General features: G+C 41.5%; 1 protein-coding gene across 4 annotated transcripts in view; it reads left to right on the top strand.

Annotated features, from left to right (window-relative positions):
* The window catches only part of ADAMTS3 (ADAM metallopeptidase with thrombospondin type 1 motif 3), a 260,554-nt gene extending 245,855 nt beyond the window's left edge, over window positions 1-14,699 (top strand). For all 4 annotated transcript variants that reach the window (XM_072775379.1, XM_072775382.1, XM_072775380.1 and 1 more), the window contains 4 exons: window positions 469-601; window positions 4,315-4,522; window positions 6,172-6,289; window positions 11,976-14,699. In XM_072775379.1, coding sequence (XP_072631480.1) covers window positions 469-601; window positions 4,315-4,522; window positions 6,172-6,289; window positions 11,976-12,535 — 1,019 coding nt within the window. In that variant the 3' untranslated portion in view covers window positions 12,536-14,699. The remainder of the gene's footprint in view (window positions 1-468; window positions 602-4,314; window positions 4,523-6,171; window positions 6,290-11,975) is intronic.
* The last annotated feature ends 2,204 nt before the right edge of the window (window positions 14,700-16,903 follow it).

Raw genomic sequence — 16,903 nt, 5'->3', positions numbered from 1 at the left:
CTTCCCTCTCTCCCAGTACTGTGTAAATTTCAAGATTCTGATCAAGAAGTGCAGCTCTTGTGAGCAGTCCCTGCCCCTCCTCCAGCTAAGTTGAGACCCTCCCCTCTGTGCCCCTCTGGTGCCCTCTACAGTAAATTATTTACATAACTCTCTAAAAGCCTGCATCCTGGGTATTGTCGCAACGGTTGTCAAACCTGTCCCTCGCACAGGACGGTGCGTGTGCTCGGGGCCTAGTTCATTCGCACATTCACAGCTGCTGTTTAGTCATTTGTAATCTTTATTAAACGTAGGCCCTGAAAAGTTGAGAGTTTTGTTTATGTAATTGACTTCTGGACCTCCCGCAGCTACAACAGTGCCTGCCCCCCCACCCCCATGTCATCAGTCAATAGTTGTTGAATGAGTGAATGACCAAATATGTAACTGAATGAATAAGTGAGTAAATCCAAAGAAATGTGCTTCCTTTCCTAGGTTTCCAGTACACTAAATACGGATGCCGTAGGAAGAGTGATAATAAAATGGTTCACCGCAGCTTCTGTGAGGTCAACAAGAAGCCAAAACCTATTAGAAGAATGTGCAACATCCAAGAGTGTACACATCCACTGTAAGCAGTTATTTCAACTATCGTGTCCTGAGGACAACATGAAAGGGATTCAAATGTCCTTAGTTGTTCTCCATTTTAATTTTATATTTAGCCAGAGCTAATAAACATACCCAGTTTAAATAATCATGATCATTTCACAGGAATTGTATAAAGCTGCGGTTCTCTTGCCTTTTACCATTTCCCTGCTCCTCAAAAACAGCCATATTCCAGCTAGGATGCTTCTTTTGATATCTGGTAACTCCTCGTTTCCAACTTTCTAAGTAAAATGTTTTTATATCGACTTGATTTTGGGGGGGGTGGGGGAGGTTTTGCATATGATGTATACTGATTTTCCAATGTGGAAAGTGAAGACTTTAGCATTCTTTTAAAATCCTTCCCCAAATGCATACCCACAGCCCAGACTTCTCCCTTCCTGGGCATTTCCAATATTGTTATAACCTGCCTTTTATTGATGTTGATGTCCAGTTTCTCTTAACAACTTCTGTCTCTCCTAACAGGTGAGTCGCTTAGCTGCTCGTCTTTCCTTGTGAAACTTCGTTCCTCCTAGAATTCATGAATGCCTTGCTTTTTATGCTTTATTTTCTACCACTTTTCATTATTTCATCCCCAAACTGTCTTTCATGAGTATCAATCTCCTATAAATACTAAAAACTCAAATATCCTGTCACTTGCAGCTTCTTAGAGATCTCTCTCAGAGAGCTCAGTGTCTTCCAGCTCTGCCCTGGACTTCTGTCCGTTCGGGGTTTCTTTTCCTCTACCTAAATCTTCCTACTGCCTCTCTTTTCCATCACATCTCCTGGTTCCTGAATTTCTTGTCTTCTTTTCATGTATTCATTTGTTCTGGTAGACCATGTCTTCCAGTAGCTTTCTGAAAAGTGTATATACAAAGTGAAAATTTTTGTGTAAAAAAATTCTCATATACCTACGAAAAGTAGCTAAGAGATTAAAGTATAAGGGTATAGAGGTAATCTTCTACTCTCACTCTTAATCATTTGGATACAAACCCATATAACTCCAAACTATAGTGTTTATTCTTTCAGAATTTTGAAACCATTGTTCCATTGTTTTCTAGATTCCCATGTTGCTGTTGAAAAGTAATTTGCTCTCCTGGTTCTCAGTGCTTTCTATTTTTGTTTGTCATTCAACGTTTGTAGGAACTTCTTTTTGTTCCCAATGTCCTGATATTTCACAGTGATGGCACTGCCTTGATGCTCTACTTTTCTCATCCATCCTCCTCTGTACCCAAAGACTTTTTGAAGCACAAAACCAGTATCTTTCATCGCCGGGACATTTTCTGGGTTTTGTTTTTGTTTTTGTTTTCTTGAAATATTTCTCCTATATTTTTCAATGTGCTTTCTTCTGAGATACTTGTAATTAGGATTCCTAAACAGATCTAGTTTACTTTTCTTTTCTCATCTACTGTTTATTGTTCAACTGGCTGAAATGTTCATTTTTACAACCATGTTATTAATATCTAAGAGCACTTTAATATTCAAGCACTCTGTTTTGCTCATCACATGTTCCTTCCTTTAAGACATTTGATGCTTATTTCACAGACGTGATATTTTCCTTTATCTCAAGGATTATTTTATAATACCAAAGATTATTTTCTTTTTCAGGCATTATTTCTTTTGAGTTCTTTTCTTCTGTTTCTTTTTTTCTGCCTCCATCATTTGTGTTCGAGGCTTTCTTTCTTTCTTTTTTTTAAAAAAAAGATTTATTTATTCATTCATGATAGAGAGAGAGAGAGAGAGAGAAGCAGAAGACACAGGCAGAGGGAGAAACAGGCTCCATGCTGGGAGCCCGATGTGGGACTCGATCCTGAGACTCCAGGATCGCGCCCTGGGCTAAAGGCAGGTGCTAAACCACTGAGCCCCCCAGGGATCCCCTGTTCGAGGCTTTCTGTCTGCTGATTATTGGCCGTTCATGCGTACATAAGAATGCAGTGTTAAAAAGGCTGCTTGGAAGCCTGCTTCAGCTTCATGGTCAAGATTTGCTTGCTGGTGGGCTTCAGTGTGGGAAGAGCTGGCTGGGCTATTTCATTGAAGACCCTTAATGTATATTTAGGGCTTTTCTCATGAAATGATCAGGTTCCAAAGAGCAGAATCCATCTCCTGCCTAGGGAGCATAAGCCCATTTAATAGCTGTTCCAGAAGTTTGTATATGTACAGGTAACTAGGGTCATCTCACTGTTCCTTATGTGGATTCTTACAGAATCCCCTGCCTTCACTCTTTCTCTGTTGTCTCTTGACTACGTCTGTGTCCACAAGCTAAAGGTCCGCTTTACCTTCTGCACAGGTCAAATCATCTGCTGGGCTAGGGGAGGGGCAATCAGCCGGTGGGGGGTGAGGATCAGGAAGTGGAACTGTTTCCAGACAGACTCTTCCTCAGTCCTGTGTTTTCAGCTCTACCTTCACCCAGCTTCACAGTGTGCCCTTTCACTGGCGGCCACCACCCAGCACGTTTCTCAAGTTATGCCTCCAAGTTAGTTTGCCTACCAGCTTCTGCTGCTGAGTTAGACTTCATCCTTCTTAGGTCGGCTGAGCTGGTAGCCGTATGTCCCACCACTTTCTAGGCTCCAAAATTATCTTTTGGTGCCTTCTATCCATTTTTTTTTTTTAACCTTTGTGGGTTTATGCCATTTTTCTCCCTCGTTGTCATCCTAAGAACTTCAGGAGGGAATAGAGTTAACTGGGAATATCTAGGACTATGAAATGTATACTTCTCATGTAATATCGGTCTTCAAATATCTGTCTTCAGCTTTTAGTTACCCCAGTACATCCTGCTGCAAGTTTGACAAGCTAAAGCCATTCTAAACTGGGAATACCAAAGACTATCAAGGTTTTAGCATGATTGTATTTTTGTGCCCTATATATGTGAAAAGAAAGAAAAAACGGAGAGGGAAAGTTACTCTGGATAGGATAAAGAGTATGCCTCAATTACATTCTGACAGATCAATGAACCAGATGGAATCACTGGTGACGGCCTTTTGGGACCTGGTAGCCCCACGTCATGGAGACCTGTTCATAATAATGCATCTGCGGCTGATTTGGAGAGTGCTGGGGCATTGATGACACAGAATTTGGCAATGTCCTATGGGAGATCTTTTTGAAAATATCTTTTCAGAAATCTCTCTATTAGGTGCACTCAAGCGCTGGGTGCACACTAGCTTTACCTTTTTGTCGGGCCAAATAAAAGTCCGTGTGAAGAACGGAATTTTCCAAACAGGGCAGATATGTCAGGCAGCCTTTTCCGCAGCAATTGTGGGAATGGAACAGCCGTCTCAGTTAGAATGCTAGAACGTCAGTCGACTCGGGATTTCTTGAAAAAGCAGCAGCAGCCAAATCGGTGTGTCTCAGCGAGTATCAGAGGGATTGGCTTTTTAAGTTTCCTTTCAGATGTTTAACACCCAGGAGGCAATTTGGCTGAGAGCAAGTCGGCATATTTCTGAAAACTGCCGTCCTGCCCGCACCTGGCCCGGCAGCCTGACCATGAGCTTCAGGAACCCTCTGTCTGTCATTGTCTAGAAAAAGAGGTTTCCCAGTCACAGGGAGGCAGGAAAATGCCCCGGCATTAAAAGCAGGAGTGTTGGGCCTCTTCTGTTAGAAGATTCTCAGACTTTTGCCTCGTCTGACGCACAGAGGGCAGGAAAGGCTAGGCGGCGAGCAGGAAAGCGGGCGCAGCCACTAACCGCTCCCCCCCCCCCCCCGCAGCTGGGTGGCGGAGGCCTGGGAGCACTGCACCAGGACCTGCGGGAGCTCCGGCTACCAGCTGCGCACCGTGCGCTGCCTTCAGCCCCTCCTGGACGGCGCCAACCGCTCCGTGCACAGCAAGCACTGCCCGGGCGAGCGGCCGGACCACCGCCGGCCCTGCAACCGGGTGCCCTGCCCCTCCCAGTGGAAAACGGGGCCCTGGAGTGAGGTGGGCCACCGCCCTGTGTGCCTGGGTTCGTGTGTGTGTCCGCGCGGTCGCTCTTGCAGCGTGTTTGCACTGGGCTCCAGGATCAGGTGGGCATCGTGTGAGCTGGAACCTGCCACGCGCTTTGTCACCATCAAGCGGCTGCAGGTGCCGGGAAACAAAACGATCTGCAAACAGTGCTTGCACTTTAGAGGAGCCGGTAGGGGCGAACCATGTTGGGAGGTGTTGTGACACCGAGGAGCCAGGAGGTGACTGACCTCCTGTTTAATATCTTTGTTGACGTCACCTTTCCTGCCGGAGGATTCCAAATGCCTGACAGTGAGTGCGAGCCCTGCCCCATTCGGCACCGCACTAACTCTTCTTCTCCTTCCCCCCCACTTCCTCCTCCTCTTCCTTTTTTTCTTCTTCAAGTATAGTTGACATGACATCACGCCAGTTTCAGGGGCACAACGTAATGATTCACTATTGCAGACGTTCACCACAGTAGGCCCCGCGCTCACTTCTCTTGCTCTTTTGTTCTTTATTCCAACTCTGTCTTCTAGTTTGAGCAACTCCTTACTCTTCCAAAAGGGCTGTGCTCATTGGAGTCCCCCCCTTTCAGCTGATGGCCCTCCCTCCCCCCCTCCTGTCTCACCACCCCTTCCTCCGTATCCACTCCTGGCTCATTTCCAGAGTCCACCTCCCAGCGCTGCCTTTCTCACGGTCCTTCCCCTACATTCCAGAACCAAAGAGGCCCGCCTCTAGCATGCCCCTCGTGATGTGATAGTGTGACTTTTGTCTTGGAGTCCATGCTTGCCACTGGGCCTCACATTTCTCAGGGACTGTGCATTGCTTCCCCACTCCACAGCCAGTACCTGTCCAGTCCATGGTGTTGGCTCCCTGGCTCAAGCTCGTGTTGCCTGAATTAATCCCACATCTTTGGCATTTCTAAAGATTCAAAATGAGGAATCATGAAATCATAGGAGAAGAACTTAGAGGAGGAAAGGACATCAAAAAAGCAGATAGAGAATGAAGGAAAAAAAAAAAGAGAGAGAATGAAGGAAGATGTGGAGGGCAGGCCCAGGGAGGAAGGAACAGGCAAGTGAAGGTCACCTGCATGGGACCAGAAGGATAACTCCTATCTCTCCTCCTTAGAGTCCTGAATGAAGGCCCCTCCCTTATGGTTCCCCTATAGCTTAAGATGTTCTTGGATTTAATTTTAGAGCAGTTAGCCCCTTCATTAAAGAAATTAATTTATGGGAATAAAATAAAAGTAGTTCCGAAGAAGTTGAATTAACCAAGGTAGCCTGTCAGCAGATTCTGCCATCAGTGAAGAAGGTGAAAGAATGGGAAATGCTTCCTGCCTGCCGGGCTCAGTTGCTTTAGGAACACCATCTCCTTTCCCATAGTCCCACACCAATCCTGAAGCAAGTGTTACCCTCAGGCTTCAGAGAAGCAGCAGTGTCTCCAGGCTGGTCACTTATGAGGTCAGGCTGTAAACCCATGGTTGCCTGTCTGCAAAAGAGTACAGAGAACGAACTGCAGAGCTGTGCATGCGTGTGTTTCCGCGTATGCGATGTGCATGTGTGTGTGCATGGGTGTGTGCACAGAGAAGGGGAGGAAGGTGCCCCTGGTGGAATAACCCTCTCTGATCGCAGCTTTCATTTCTCCAGTGTTCCGTAACCTGTGGGGAGGGCACGGAGGTGAGGCAGGTCCTCTGCAGAGCGGGAGACCACTGCGCCGGGGAAAAGCCAGAAGCCGCCAGACCTTGTCAGCTGCCCGCCTGCAATGGTAGGTGTGACACCCATTGGTTTCACTGTCTGACAATAGTTTTTGAGCCTCAACAAGTGGAATTTCTGGACAAACTCTGGAACTTGTTTGCTTATCAAAAAGTAACCTAAGGAAGAGCGCCTGCCTTTGCCTCGGGTCATGACCCCCAACCCCCGAGTGCTGGGATCTGTTTCCCTCCACCCGCCCCCGCTGCACCGTGTGCTGTCTGTCCTCTCTCTCTTTCCCCCGTTCATCTGCTTCCCCCTCTTCCCCACATCACCCCACTTCGGTCATCACAGGCTTCCTCTTAAAGGCCAGTCACCTGAGTCTGTACCCGATGACGGTGGTGGATGCTGCTGTCCCACTAGTGAGACTTGGAACTAAAGAGGTTGCCTTTTCATCGGCCTGCAGCATAAGAAGCCATTAATTAAATATTGGCATCTGCTGAGTCGTCCTTTCTTCTCTTCAAGGAGATTGTCAAGGCACTATTTTATAAAAAAAAAAAAAAAATTTTTTTACAATTTTATTTGTTTATTTATTCATGAGACACACAGAGGGAGAGACACAGGCAGAGGGAGAAGCAGGCTTCCTGCGAGGAGCCCCATGCAGGACTCAGTCCCAGGGCCCCGGGGTCATGACCTGAGCCAAAGGCGGATGCTCAACCACTGAGCCACCCAGGTGTCCCCAAAAGCTTTTTTTTTTTCTTGAAGAAATTTCAGGTCAAGTCCATTTATTTACTTATTTATTCATTCATTCATGAGAGACCCACAGAGACAGAGAGAGAGAGAGAGGCAGAGAGACAGGCCCAGGGAGAAGCAGGCTCCATGCAGGGAGCCCAACGTGGGACTCGATTCTGGGTCTCCAGGATCACACCCTGGGCTGAAGGCAGTGCTGAACGGCTGAGCCACCCGGGCTGCCTCAGGTCAAGTCCTTTAAACTTAAATTACTTCGTTTTAAATTTCCATTTGAAATGTGTGGCAGCAAGAACAAGCACGGCCATGAGGGGGAGACAGAGGACTTTGATATTTAATCATTTTCTCTGGAAAATATAATTGAAAATTTCAGACAGGAGACAAAGCAAACAGAACAAACTTCACCCAGTTAGAAGCTGTAAGATTTACTGTTGCCATGATATTTTTTTTTTTTTTATGTATTACTGCCAAGAGGCTGAAAACTTTGTGGAGTAAACTTGATTCTTAATAGTTGGTAGAGCTATGTATTTCTGCAAATATGCCCAATTGTCAGCAGGAATTGCTTCTTTTCCTTTAGCTAACAGAAAGTATTTTATTTTATTTTTTTTTAATTTTTATTTATTTATAATAGTCACACACACACAGAGAGAGAGAGAGAGAGAGAGAGGCAGAGACACAGGCAGAGGGAGAAGCAGGCTCCATGCACCGGGACCCGACGTGGGATTCGATCCCGGGTCTCCAGGATCGTGCCCCGGGCCAAAGGCAGGCGCCAAACTGCTGCGCCACCCAGGGATCCCTAGAAATTATTTTAAATTGTAAAACAGAGGTACAAATGAGATGGTGTAACTATGTTAGGGATTCCACAGTTTAGCTGCTGTCTTGCTCTGAGATCCAGGCCCAACAGCCAATTCTTGGAGGTCGTAAAAGGCCGTATGTTTCTATCACACATTTCAAGTAATAATTCCCATCAGTCTCAAACTGCGATTAAAATGAAATGACTTTTTGAGACCTTGTGTAAAACCGTTTCCCTGAACTTCTTATAATGATTTGGGCATGGAACAAGAAGGCTGAAAAGTTTCCTTAATTTTAACGATTGAGTTTCTCATGTGGATCCTTCCCCTAAGCCCCACTTTGATTGTGCTATTTCATTGTTGCTGTTAAGCTCTTCCCATTTATCCTGGGATGAATTACCAGAAAGTGAATGTATTCCTTTGCTCTTACCTGTTTTTTTCTAAGACTATCTGGTCCTTTTCCTCCTCTATCCAGAAACATATTCTGGCCCTAACTAGACCCATGTTGTGAACCAGTCCTTGCGATGCTGAGGTGCTCACACAGAGGGGAGTCTCATATGTGGACCCTTCTTTAATACAGAGAGAATAGGTCATGTTTTGAACTGGGCTGCAGAAGGGGGAGTGGAGGGGGCGGGGTGAGGGGTCAGAGGGAAAAGAGTACAGGGTCAAATAAAGTCCTCTCATCCCAGGGCCTAGAGCCTGAAACATACAGGAAGAAGGAATTAATATTCTTATTTTAAGATACAGGCATAGAAAAAGTAATTCAGAAATAATAAGTATATTTGAGGGGAAACCCATTAATGTGACACGCAGGCATTCACAACATAATTAGATGATTACCTTAGCTAATATAAAATATGCAGAGATGTCATACTATCTAGTATATCTGTAAGTGTCGGGCAAACACAGATCACTCCACAATTTGGGAAGGGGGCATGGTATTATAACTCTCGTAGGTAGTTTTATAATTTGTAATTGGTAACAAATATAGTAATTTTATCTCAGTCTTGCCAACTGACTGTCCTTTTTTTTCAAATTTTAGAGAAAAATTTTTTTTTTAATTTCTTTAGGAATTTATATAGGAAAAAAAAAGGAATTTATATAGAGGTTCCTTATCTAGCAATAGAGCATGACCCAATAATACATTGTAATTTTGAGTGATTATAGTATATAAATGCCACAACTTACAATGCTCCGTGTTTATGAATCAGACATAGAATCCATATTTCTTTGTTGCACCATGTTTGTGGGCTTTGCAGAGGATGTGCCCTAAAATGGCTGAAAATAAGTACAAACTAACTTGTCCATGGGCTCAACATTTGGATTTTTTGAAATTTAATTCTTATAATGTGTACTCAAAATAAATTTAAAATCCTAAAAGGAGTGTACACACACATGTATCAAGTGTTTTATGAGTGTCAGGTTAGTACTCTATAAACAGAAAGTGTTATCAATTCAGTAAAATTAAATTTAAAAACTATGAATGATTCAAAAGGAAGTTGGCACATTTTACCCAAATTTATGCTTTCAAATAATAAATAGCCTAAGAATATTTGGTAGTAAAAATGTAATTATTGCATTGACTCTGGTCAACGGTGTTTTTTTTTTTTTTTTTCTCCACATTTTTAAGATTTAATTTGTTCCATTAGGTACTTAGAATTTATTTTGATTTTTATTTGTGTATTTTTTTCAAAGAGTTATTTACTTATTTTGGAGAGAGTGAGCAAGCAAAGGGGAGGGGCCAAAGGAGAGGGAGAGAATCTCAAGCAGATTCCCCGCTGGGCCTGGATCTTGACCCAGAGTTCCATCTCAGGACTGTGAGATCATGACCTGAGCCAAAAATCAAGAGTCAGATGCTTAACCAGCTGAGCCCTGAACTAGCTAGGCATGCTAGTATTTATTTTGATTTTAAATTTAAATTTAATGTAGAAGCTAATCTACTAGAAAGCCAGAAATACCATAAAAAATAACAGCAACAACAACAACAACAACAAAAAAAACAGATGTCCCTTTATATCCTAAAAAAGTATTTGTGGCAAAATGAATCCTATTTTCTCATTCTAAAATCAGATAAATAAATAAAATAAATAAAATAAAATAAAATAATAAAATAAAATCAGATACATGTTCCTACTTGGAAGAGAAAAGTACCCTCAATCTGCAGACTTTTGATGGAGACATTAAAAATAGTGGTCAACCTAAGTGATTTTCACAGAAAAAACTACTTATTTCAATGAACATATCCAAAAGTTCCTTTTTTTTTATTGAAGTATAATTAACATTTAACATTATATTAGTTTCAGGTGTACAATATAATTATTTTATATTTTTATATATTGCAAAATGATCATAACTATAAGTCTAGTTAATGTCTATCACTATGTATAGTTATAAAATTATTTTTCTTGCCATGAGAACTTTTAAGATTTATCCTCTGAGCAGTTTTTAAATGTGCGATACAGTATTATGACCTGTAGTCACCATGTATACATTTCATGACCATGACATTTATTTTATAACTGGAAATTGCTACCTTTTGACCCTCTTCACCCATTTCACCCACTTCCCAAACCCCACCCCTGGCAACCACCAATCTGTTTGCTGTATCAATGAGCTTTTTTTTCTTTTAGATTCCACACACAAGTGGAATCATGCAGTGTTTGTCTCTCTCTGTCTGGCTTATTTCATTTAACATAATATCCTGAAGATCTGTCCGTGTTGTAAATGGAAAGATTTCATTCATTTTTATATTTGAATAATATTCCACTGTATATATAAATATATATTATATATATATTTCACAATTCTTTATCCATTCATCCATTGCTGGACAGTTAAGTTTTTTCCATATCTTGGCTATTATAAATAATGCTGCAGTGACCATGGGGGTGCATATATCTTTTTGAATTAGTGTTTTCATTTTCTTCAAATAAATACCTTTTTGGGGAATTACTGGATCATATGGTTGTTATGTCTTTAATTTCTTTAGGAATATCCACACTGTTGTCAGTTTACATTCTCACCACTAATTCATATCTTTAATGCTCTTTTGGACAATTCCAATTAATGTCAGATTTTACTTAAATTTTTTTATATTCCTACACAATTTTAATTTCTTCCTTTTATTTGCTGTTTAGATGTATGTGTTATTTTTTTTTTGTATATCTTTTATTGGAGTTCGATTTACCAACATATAGCATAACACCCAATGCTCATCCTGTCAAGTGCCCCCCTCAGTGCCCGTCACCCAGTCACCTCGTCCTCCCACCCACCTCCCCTTCCACTACCCCTGGTTCATTTCCCAGAGTTAGGAGTCTCTCATGTTCTGTCTCCCTCTCTGATATTTCCCACTCATTTTCTCTCCTTTCCCCTTTATTCCCTTTCACTATTTTTTATATTCCTCAAATGAATGAGACCATATAATGTTTGTCCTTCTCCGATGGACTTATTTCACTCAGCATAATACCCTCCAGTTCCATCCACATTGAAGCAAATGGTGGGTATTTGTTGTTTCTAATGGCTGAGGAATATTCCATTGTATACATAGACCACAGCTTCTTTATCCATTCATCTTTCGATGGACACCGAGGCTCCTTCCACAGTTTGGCTATCGTGGCCATTGCTGCTAGAAACATTGGGGTGCAGGTGTCCCAGTGTTTCATTGCATCTGTATCTTTGGGGTAAATCCCCAGCAGTGCAATTGCTAGGTCGTAGGGCAGGTCTATTTTTAACTCTTTGAGGAACCTCCACACAGTTTTCCAGAGTGGCTGCACCAGTTCACATTCCCACCAACAGTGCAAGAGGGTTCCCCTTTCTCCACATCTTCTCCAACATTGGTTGTTTCCTGTCTTGTTAATGTTCCCCATTCTCACTGGTGTGAGATGGGATCTCATTGTGGTTTTGATTTGTATTTCCTGATGGCAAGTGATGCGGAGCATTTTCTCATGTGCACTTGGCCGTGTCTATGTCTTCTTCCTCTGTGAAATTTCTGTTCATGACTTTTGCCCATTTCATGATTGGATTGTTTGTTTCTTTGCTGTTGAGTTTAATAAGTTCCTTATACATCTTGGAAACTAGCCCTTTATGTGATATGTCATTTGCAAATCCTCCCATCCTGTAGGTTGTCTTTTAGTTTCGTTGACTGTTTCTTTTGCTGTGCAGAAGCTTCTTATCTTGACTAAGTCCCTCGATGTATGTTATTGTGTCTTTTTTAAATTTTTGCAGATGAGCCATGTTTGGGAGACAAGTCTATATTCTGTCAAATGGAGGTGCTCGCGCGGTACTGCTCCATACCAGGTTATAACAAGTTATGTTGTGAGTCGTGTAGCAAGCGCAGTAGCACCCTGCCACCACCATACCTTCCAGAAGCTGCTGAAACTCATCGTGATGCTATCTTTAACCCTAGCGACCTCCATGGATCTCTAGTGATGCCCACGTCTTTGGTTCCTTACCAGTCAGAGCCCCCTGCTGAGAGGAAGAAATCTTTGGGTAGGATCTCTTCAGTGGGAGGCCCAGATGCAGTCACTGCTTCCAGACCAAACAGTAAACCTGATGGTGCTAACTTCCCCCAGAGGAGAGCTCTGCAAGCAGGAAGTAAGACTCTGAGACTGGTCTCCCCAGCCACCAAGAGCGGCCCCCTCAACTCATCTTCAGAACCGGCTGCTGCCCGCCTCCTGGCGGTCAGTGATTCAATAGGTGCTTCTTCTCAGGCAAGAACCTCAAAGAAAGATGAAAGAATTATTGACGAGAGACATCCAATAAGATCATCCACTTTGGAAAGATGAGAAAACGAACCTCAAAGGTTAGAAGTCAGAGGAAAACCTGGACAAGCTCCCTCTCCCCATGGTGCATACAGCTTGTTTAAAGTGTAAATCCCCATAAACTGTCAACTCATTTTGTCTGTATGTGTAAGAACAAAAAGTGCTGGTTCACTTTCTCGTTGCTTTCATCCTCCTTTTGTTCTGCATCGACTCGTTTACCAGAATTCATCGAAAGGAAGCACCAAAGATTGTTAATAGGAGGAAGATACGTTGCCAAGCCTGTTGGTCACTCTCTAGTGCAGCAAAGGGACTGGAACCAATTATGTATATCAGCTGATTTCTTATTTTTCAAAAGTTACACTAAAAATAAGAAAAGAGGTGCCGACAGTTTACACTTTAACAAAATATTTTGGAAATGGAGCAAAAATTCTTAGACTTGTATTCCTATTTATCTATATTAGAAGTATTGTATGAGCAAATTTGCAGCTGTTGTGTAAATATTGTATATTGCAGAAATCAGTATTATTTTAAGAGATGTGTTCTCACATGGTTGTTTACTATATTACATTTCTGGATGTTCTAGGTGCCTGTTGTCGAGTGTTGCCTTATTTGATATTCTGTGGGTTGATTTTCAAAGCAGAATATAATGAATAAGAAGTTAGACCTATAGCTACTGAAATGCAAAGGGTTTTGTTGTGTGGTTTTGTTTAATCAACAACGGGATACCTAAATTACAGAAAAAGAAAAATCACATGTGCTGCAAAGATACAAATTTCAGCTTACCTATTACCTTCCATGTTTTAAATAAAAAGCAATAGGATTGATGTTGTAGTATACTCATGGTTCCAGAAACAGAGACTAGTAAGTTAGCTTGTGTAAAACAAAATTAAAACCCTCTTACCAGGACCTCAGTAGGCACCAATGAAGTGGCCTATGTTCTTGTGTTGGTTTTTCTTTTCCCCTTGTTGACATATTCAGATGGTTATACTCAATGTACTGTAATAATAACAAAAGAAAATGTTTTGAGATAATTTGCTTGTATGTTGGTAGCTGAGAAAAGCATCATTGAATTAGAATTGACACCCAGGTATAGTAGTCCTTTGGGGCTTTGGAAGAAGATGCAAGAAAGTATTTGTCAATGGTTGCAATATTTATTTTCTGCATGGTCCATATTCAAAGGTTCGCAACTACAATGCATCTGACTGCAATAGTGTGCTAGTAATTTATGTCAGTGGTCACCTTGCTCACAGTGAAGCCAGAAATGCTCTCTCCAGGGAGTAGATGTAAAGTACTTGTATATAGAATTCAGAACTGAAGATATTTATTAAAAGTTGATTTTTTTTTCTTGATAGTATTTTTATGTACTAAATATTTACGCTAATATCAATGACCTATTTTGGTAAACTAGAGAGACATAATTAGAAATGCACATTTTTGTGTGTGGTGGAGAAATTTAAACAACAGCCAAATCAAAGAACTGAAATTAAACAAATTTGATGTCATGCAAACTTTTTGCCTTTTTAAAGTAATTGATACAAAGTTAACGATTTGTTCCCTTGTGATGAAACATAAAACAGTATAGACTCAGATAGCTGTTTAATGAAATAGTGAATTAGAAACATTTTTTTAAGTTTATGCATGAGATAAATACTTAAGAGAAAAAAAAAAGAAAGTGTTGTGAGCATAATGTTTTTGAGGTCAGTTCCTGAACTGTCTAAAACTGTATTATGCAAACAATAGAGATGTTAACCTCTCCAAGCACAGAATGTGCAAGGACTTTTGCCTTTTAACCATGGTAAACTCACAGCTTCACCTATTGACTCTATACCTCTAAAGAATCGCTGCTACTTTGTGCAAGACTTTTAAAGTTTAAATGAATTAGGTGAATTCCAGGTAGTAAAACAATCTCTGAGCCTCAAGTAGAAGTCATTTTTTTTTTCCTCAAAGTTACCCCAGTATGAAACTCTCTCTAGTTTCCTTGCATATGTATGCATCTGGTCTACAGGAGAATGCAGAGAAAGATGATCACACACATACACCTCCCATAACGATGTACATATTTGTTACACTTCTGATCTTTGAGCTTCCTTTTCTACTAAGCTAAAAATTACGTTTTATCAAAGTGTACACTACTGATGCTGTTTGTTGTATTGGGAACACGTAGCAATAAAAATGTTAACAAAATGTAGACCTGGCTCTCTCTAGATTTTATCATTAGATTCATCACTGATTAATGGAAACTTTTCTTTCCTCCTTCAAAGTTGAAATAGTGTCATATTCATTAGCTACTTGGAATTTCTCTGACGAGGCTCGAATAAAGTGATAGTGTCTCCTATCCTCACACCAGGATGTATCATATTTTTTTTAATTAAGAAAAAGAGAGACTATGCATGGTGGCTTTTTGCTTAAATCCATCCCACAGAACCATGAAGATGCAGAGAGGAAAGGGCAATAATGCTACAACATATGAAGAGTTTAAAAAGGGGGACTTCATTCTTTCAAATGTGCAATCCCAGAGTGGTTTTTAAAGAAAAGCTGTCCAGCAGCTTTTGACCCTGATTACCTGAGGATTGCTGGGAATACCTAACACATGACCTGGGAGTGTGGACAGAAATGGGGCATCAGGGCAGTGGGAGGGCGGGGGTGGTGGTGGTTTTCGTTATATCACAGAGAGGCACTATATTGCCATGGTTATTACCAGTTTAAAGAGCAAAGGCAGACCAGCTCCAATCTGAAGTGCGCCTGTACCTTTATACCTGAATGATCCTGGGTAACCAGACTGAATGTCAGTTTCCTCGTCTGTAAAGAGGTAAGGCAGAAATATCAAACATCATTGCATAATTGTTGTGAGGAACGAGAAAGCGAAGTTGCTAGCACAGGGCTGAACACAGTGTAGCTCTCAACAGATATTAAATATATTCATCGTCCTTAGAGTGTCCCCATCCTCCTCCCCCTCATTTATTATGTGACCAAACCACGGCTTTCCGATAGGGGCCACAGCTAGTTGAATCATGGTCACTAAGTCTCATGAATGGTGGTAAAGAACATAATTTCAGGAATTAAAAGATAAGCACTTTAGGCTTAAAAATCAATAGGAGGGATAGACTCATTCGAAATGATATCCAGTCATCAGTTTTGAAAATTTTGGTTAATCCTGCCCAATCTCCCTTCACATGCAACAAGTCATCAAACTAAAGAATGAATAGCCAAACTATTAATTCTGTACTTATGCAAAAAATGGCCAGTGGTGAAATAATGCTCCAAATTATTACCAAATAAAATGTTTTTCACTTATTTACATTAATACACTTTGCAGAAATATCAAGCCATTCCTAATTAAACATAGTTTATTTGTCATGAATAAGCTGCTTAAATATATGATATAAAAAAATCACTTGAAAAATTCGAAGCATGGACAACCAAAAAGGACATCACTTGTTACAAAAGTATTAAAGAGAAAGGTAATAGTAAAACTACTTAAAATGCAATAAAATATAAAACCACCCAGGGGTGCATAGGCATTATCGACACATCAACTGGTGTTAGAAAATATTTGTTTTGGCCCCCAATACTTAAGGAAATTTACTTAGAGCTAGAGATAATATTTAAAAATTAATTAAAATATCACCTACCAAGCAAAGAAACCATAATCAAAAATGAATTTGTCATCAAAAACACGAATTCTAAAACAAAACAAAACGCTGTAAATTTCTGCAAAATCATCAGAGTTCACCTAGGTATGGGAATTACTCCCCAAATTCCCCTATCTTGATAAGCGACAAGAGCATAAAAAGTTGCCCATCTACTTCACAGCAATGCTAAGGTTCCCTGTAGGAGAGCTGAGGACACTGACTCCACGTTGGCCCTCCATCTCCTTCTCCCCTCTGGCGCACAGATGGCACCACTTCAGTTAACTACCCTGAGACCTCAGCACTGTGCTCCTCCCTCCATAAAAGCTGGGGACAAAAGTACAGATGGAGGCAGAGAGGCTGTTTCAGACAGGCTATCTAGCAGTCCCATGGGTGTTTTTAGGGCAACCCATACTCAAGCACTGGTCAGAAATGCTCCAAGGCCTGGCCAAGTCTCCCGACCTGGCCAAGTCTCCCCACCTGGCGGTGGCTGGCCAGCTTGGGACCTCCCCGCAGAAGCAGGGCTTTGTGGCTCAGCCTTGTCACTCATGCTTGTTTCTTTTTCGGTATCCAGTGGAATAACCAATCGTTCAAAGGTGGAGGAGGGTCAGTAATGTCTCCTCTAGACTGAGAAGGTACTGAAATCCCAGAAAAAGAGCAAGCCATTCCATACCATGCACAGTTTTAGTCAGGGTAACTCACAGACCTGGGCAATCTGGCAGGGGTGGACCACCGGACGACCCAGGCCATACTCCTCCTCTCT

Source organism: Canis lupus, chromosome 14, assembly GCF_048164855.1.
Source record: "Canis lupus baileyi chromosome 14, mCanLup2.hap1, whole genome shotgun sequence".
In the NCBI taxonomy this organism is placed as follows: Eukaryota; Metazoa; Chordata; class Mammalia; order Carnivora; family Canidae; genus Canis; species Canis lupus.
This window is presented reverse-complemented; position numbering and strand designations above follow the sequence as displayed.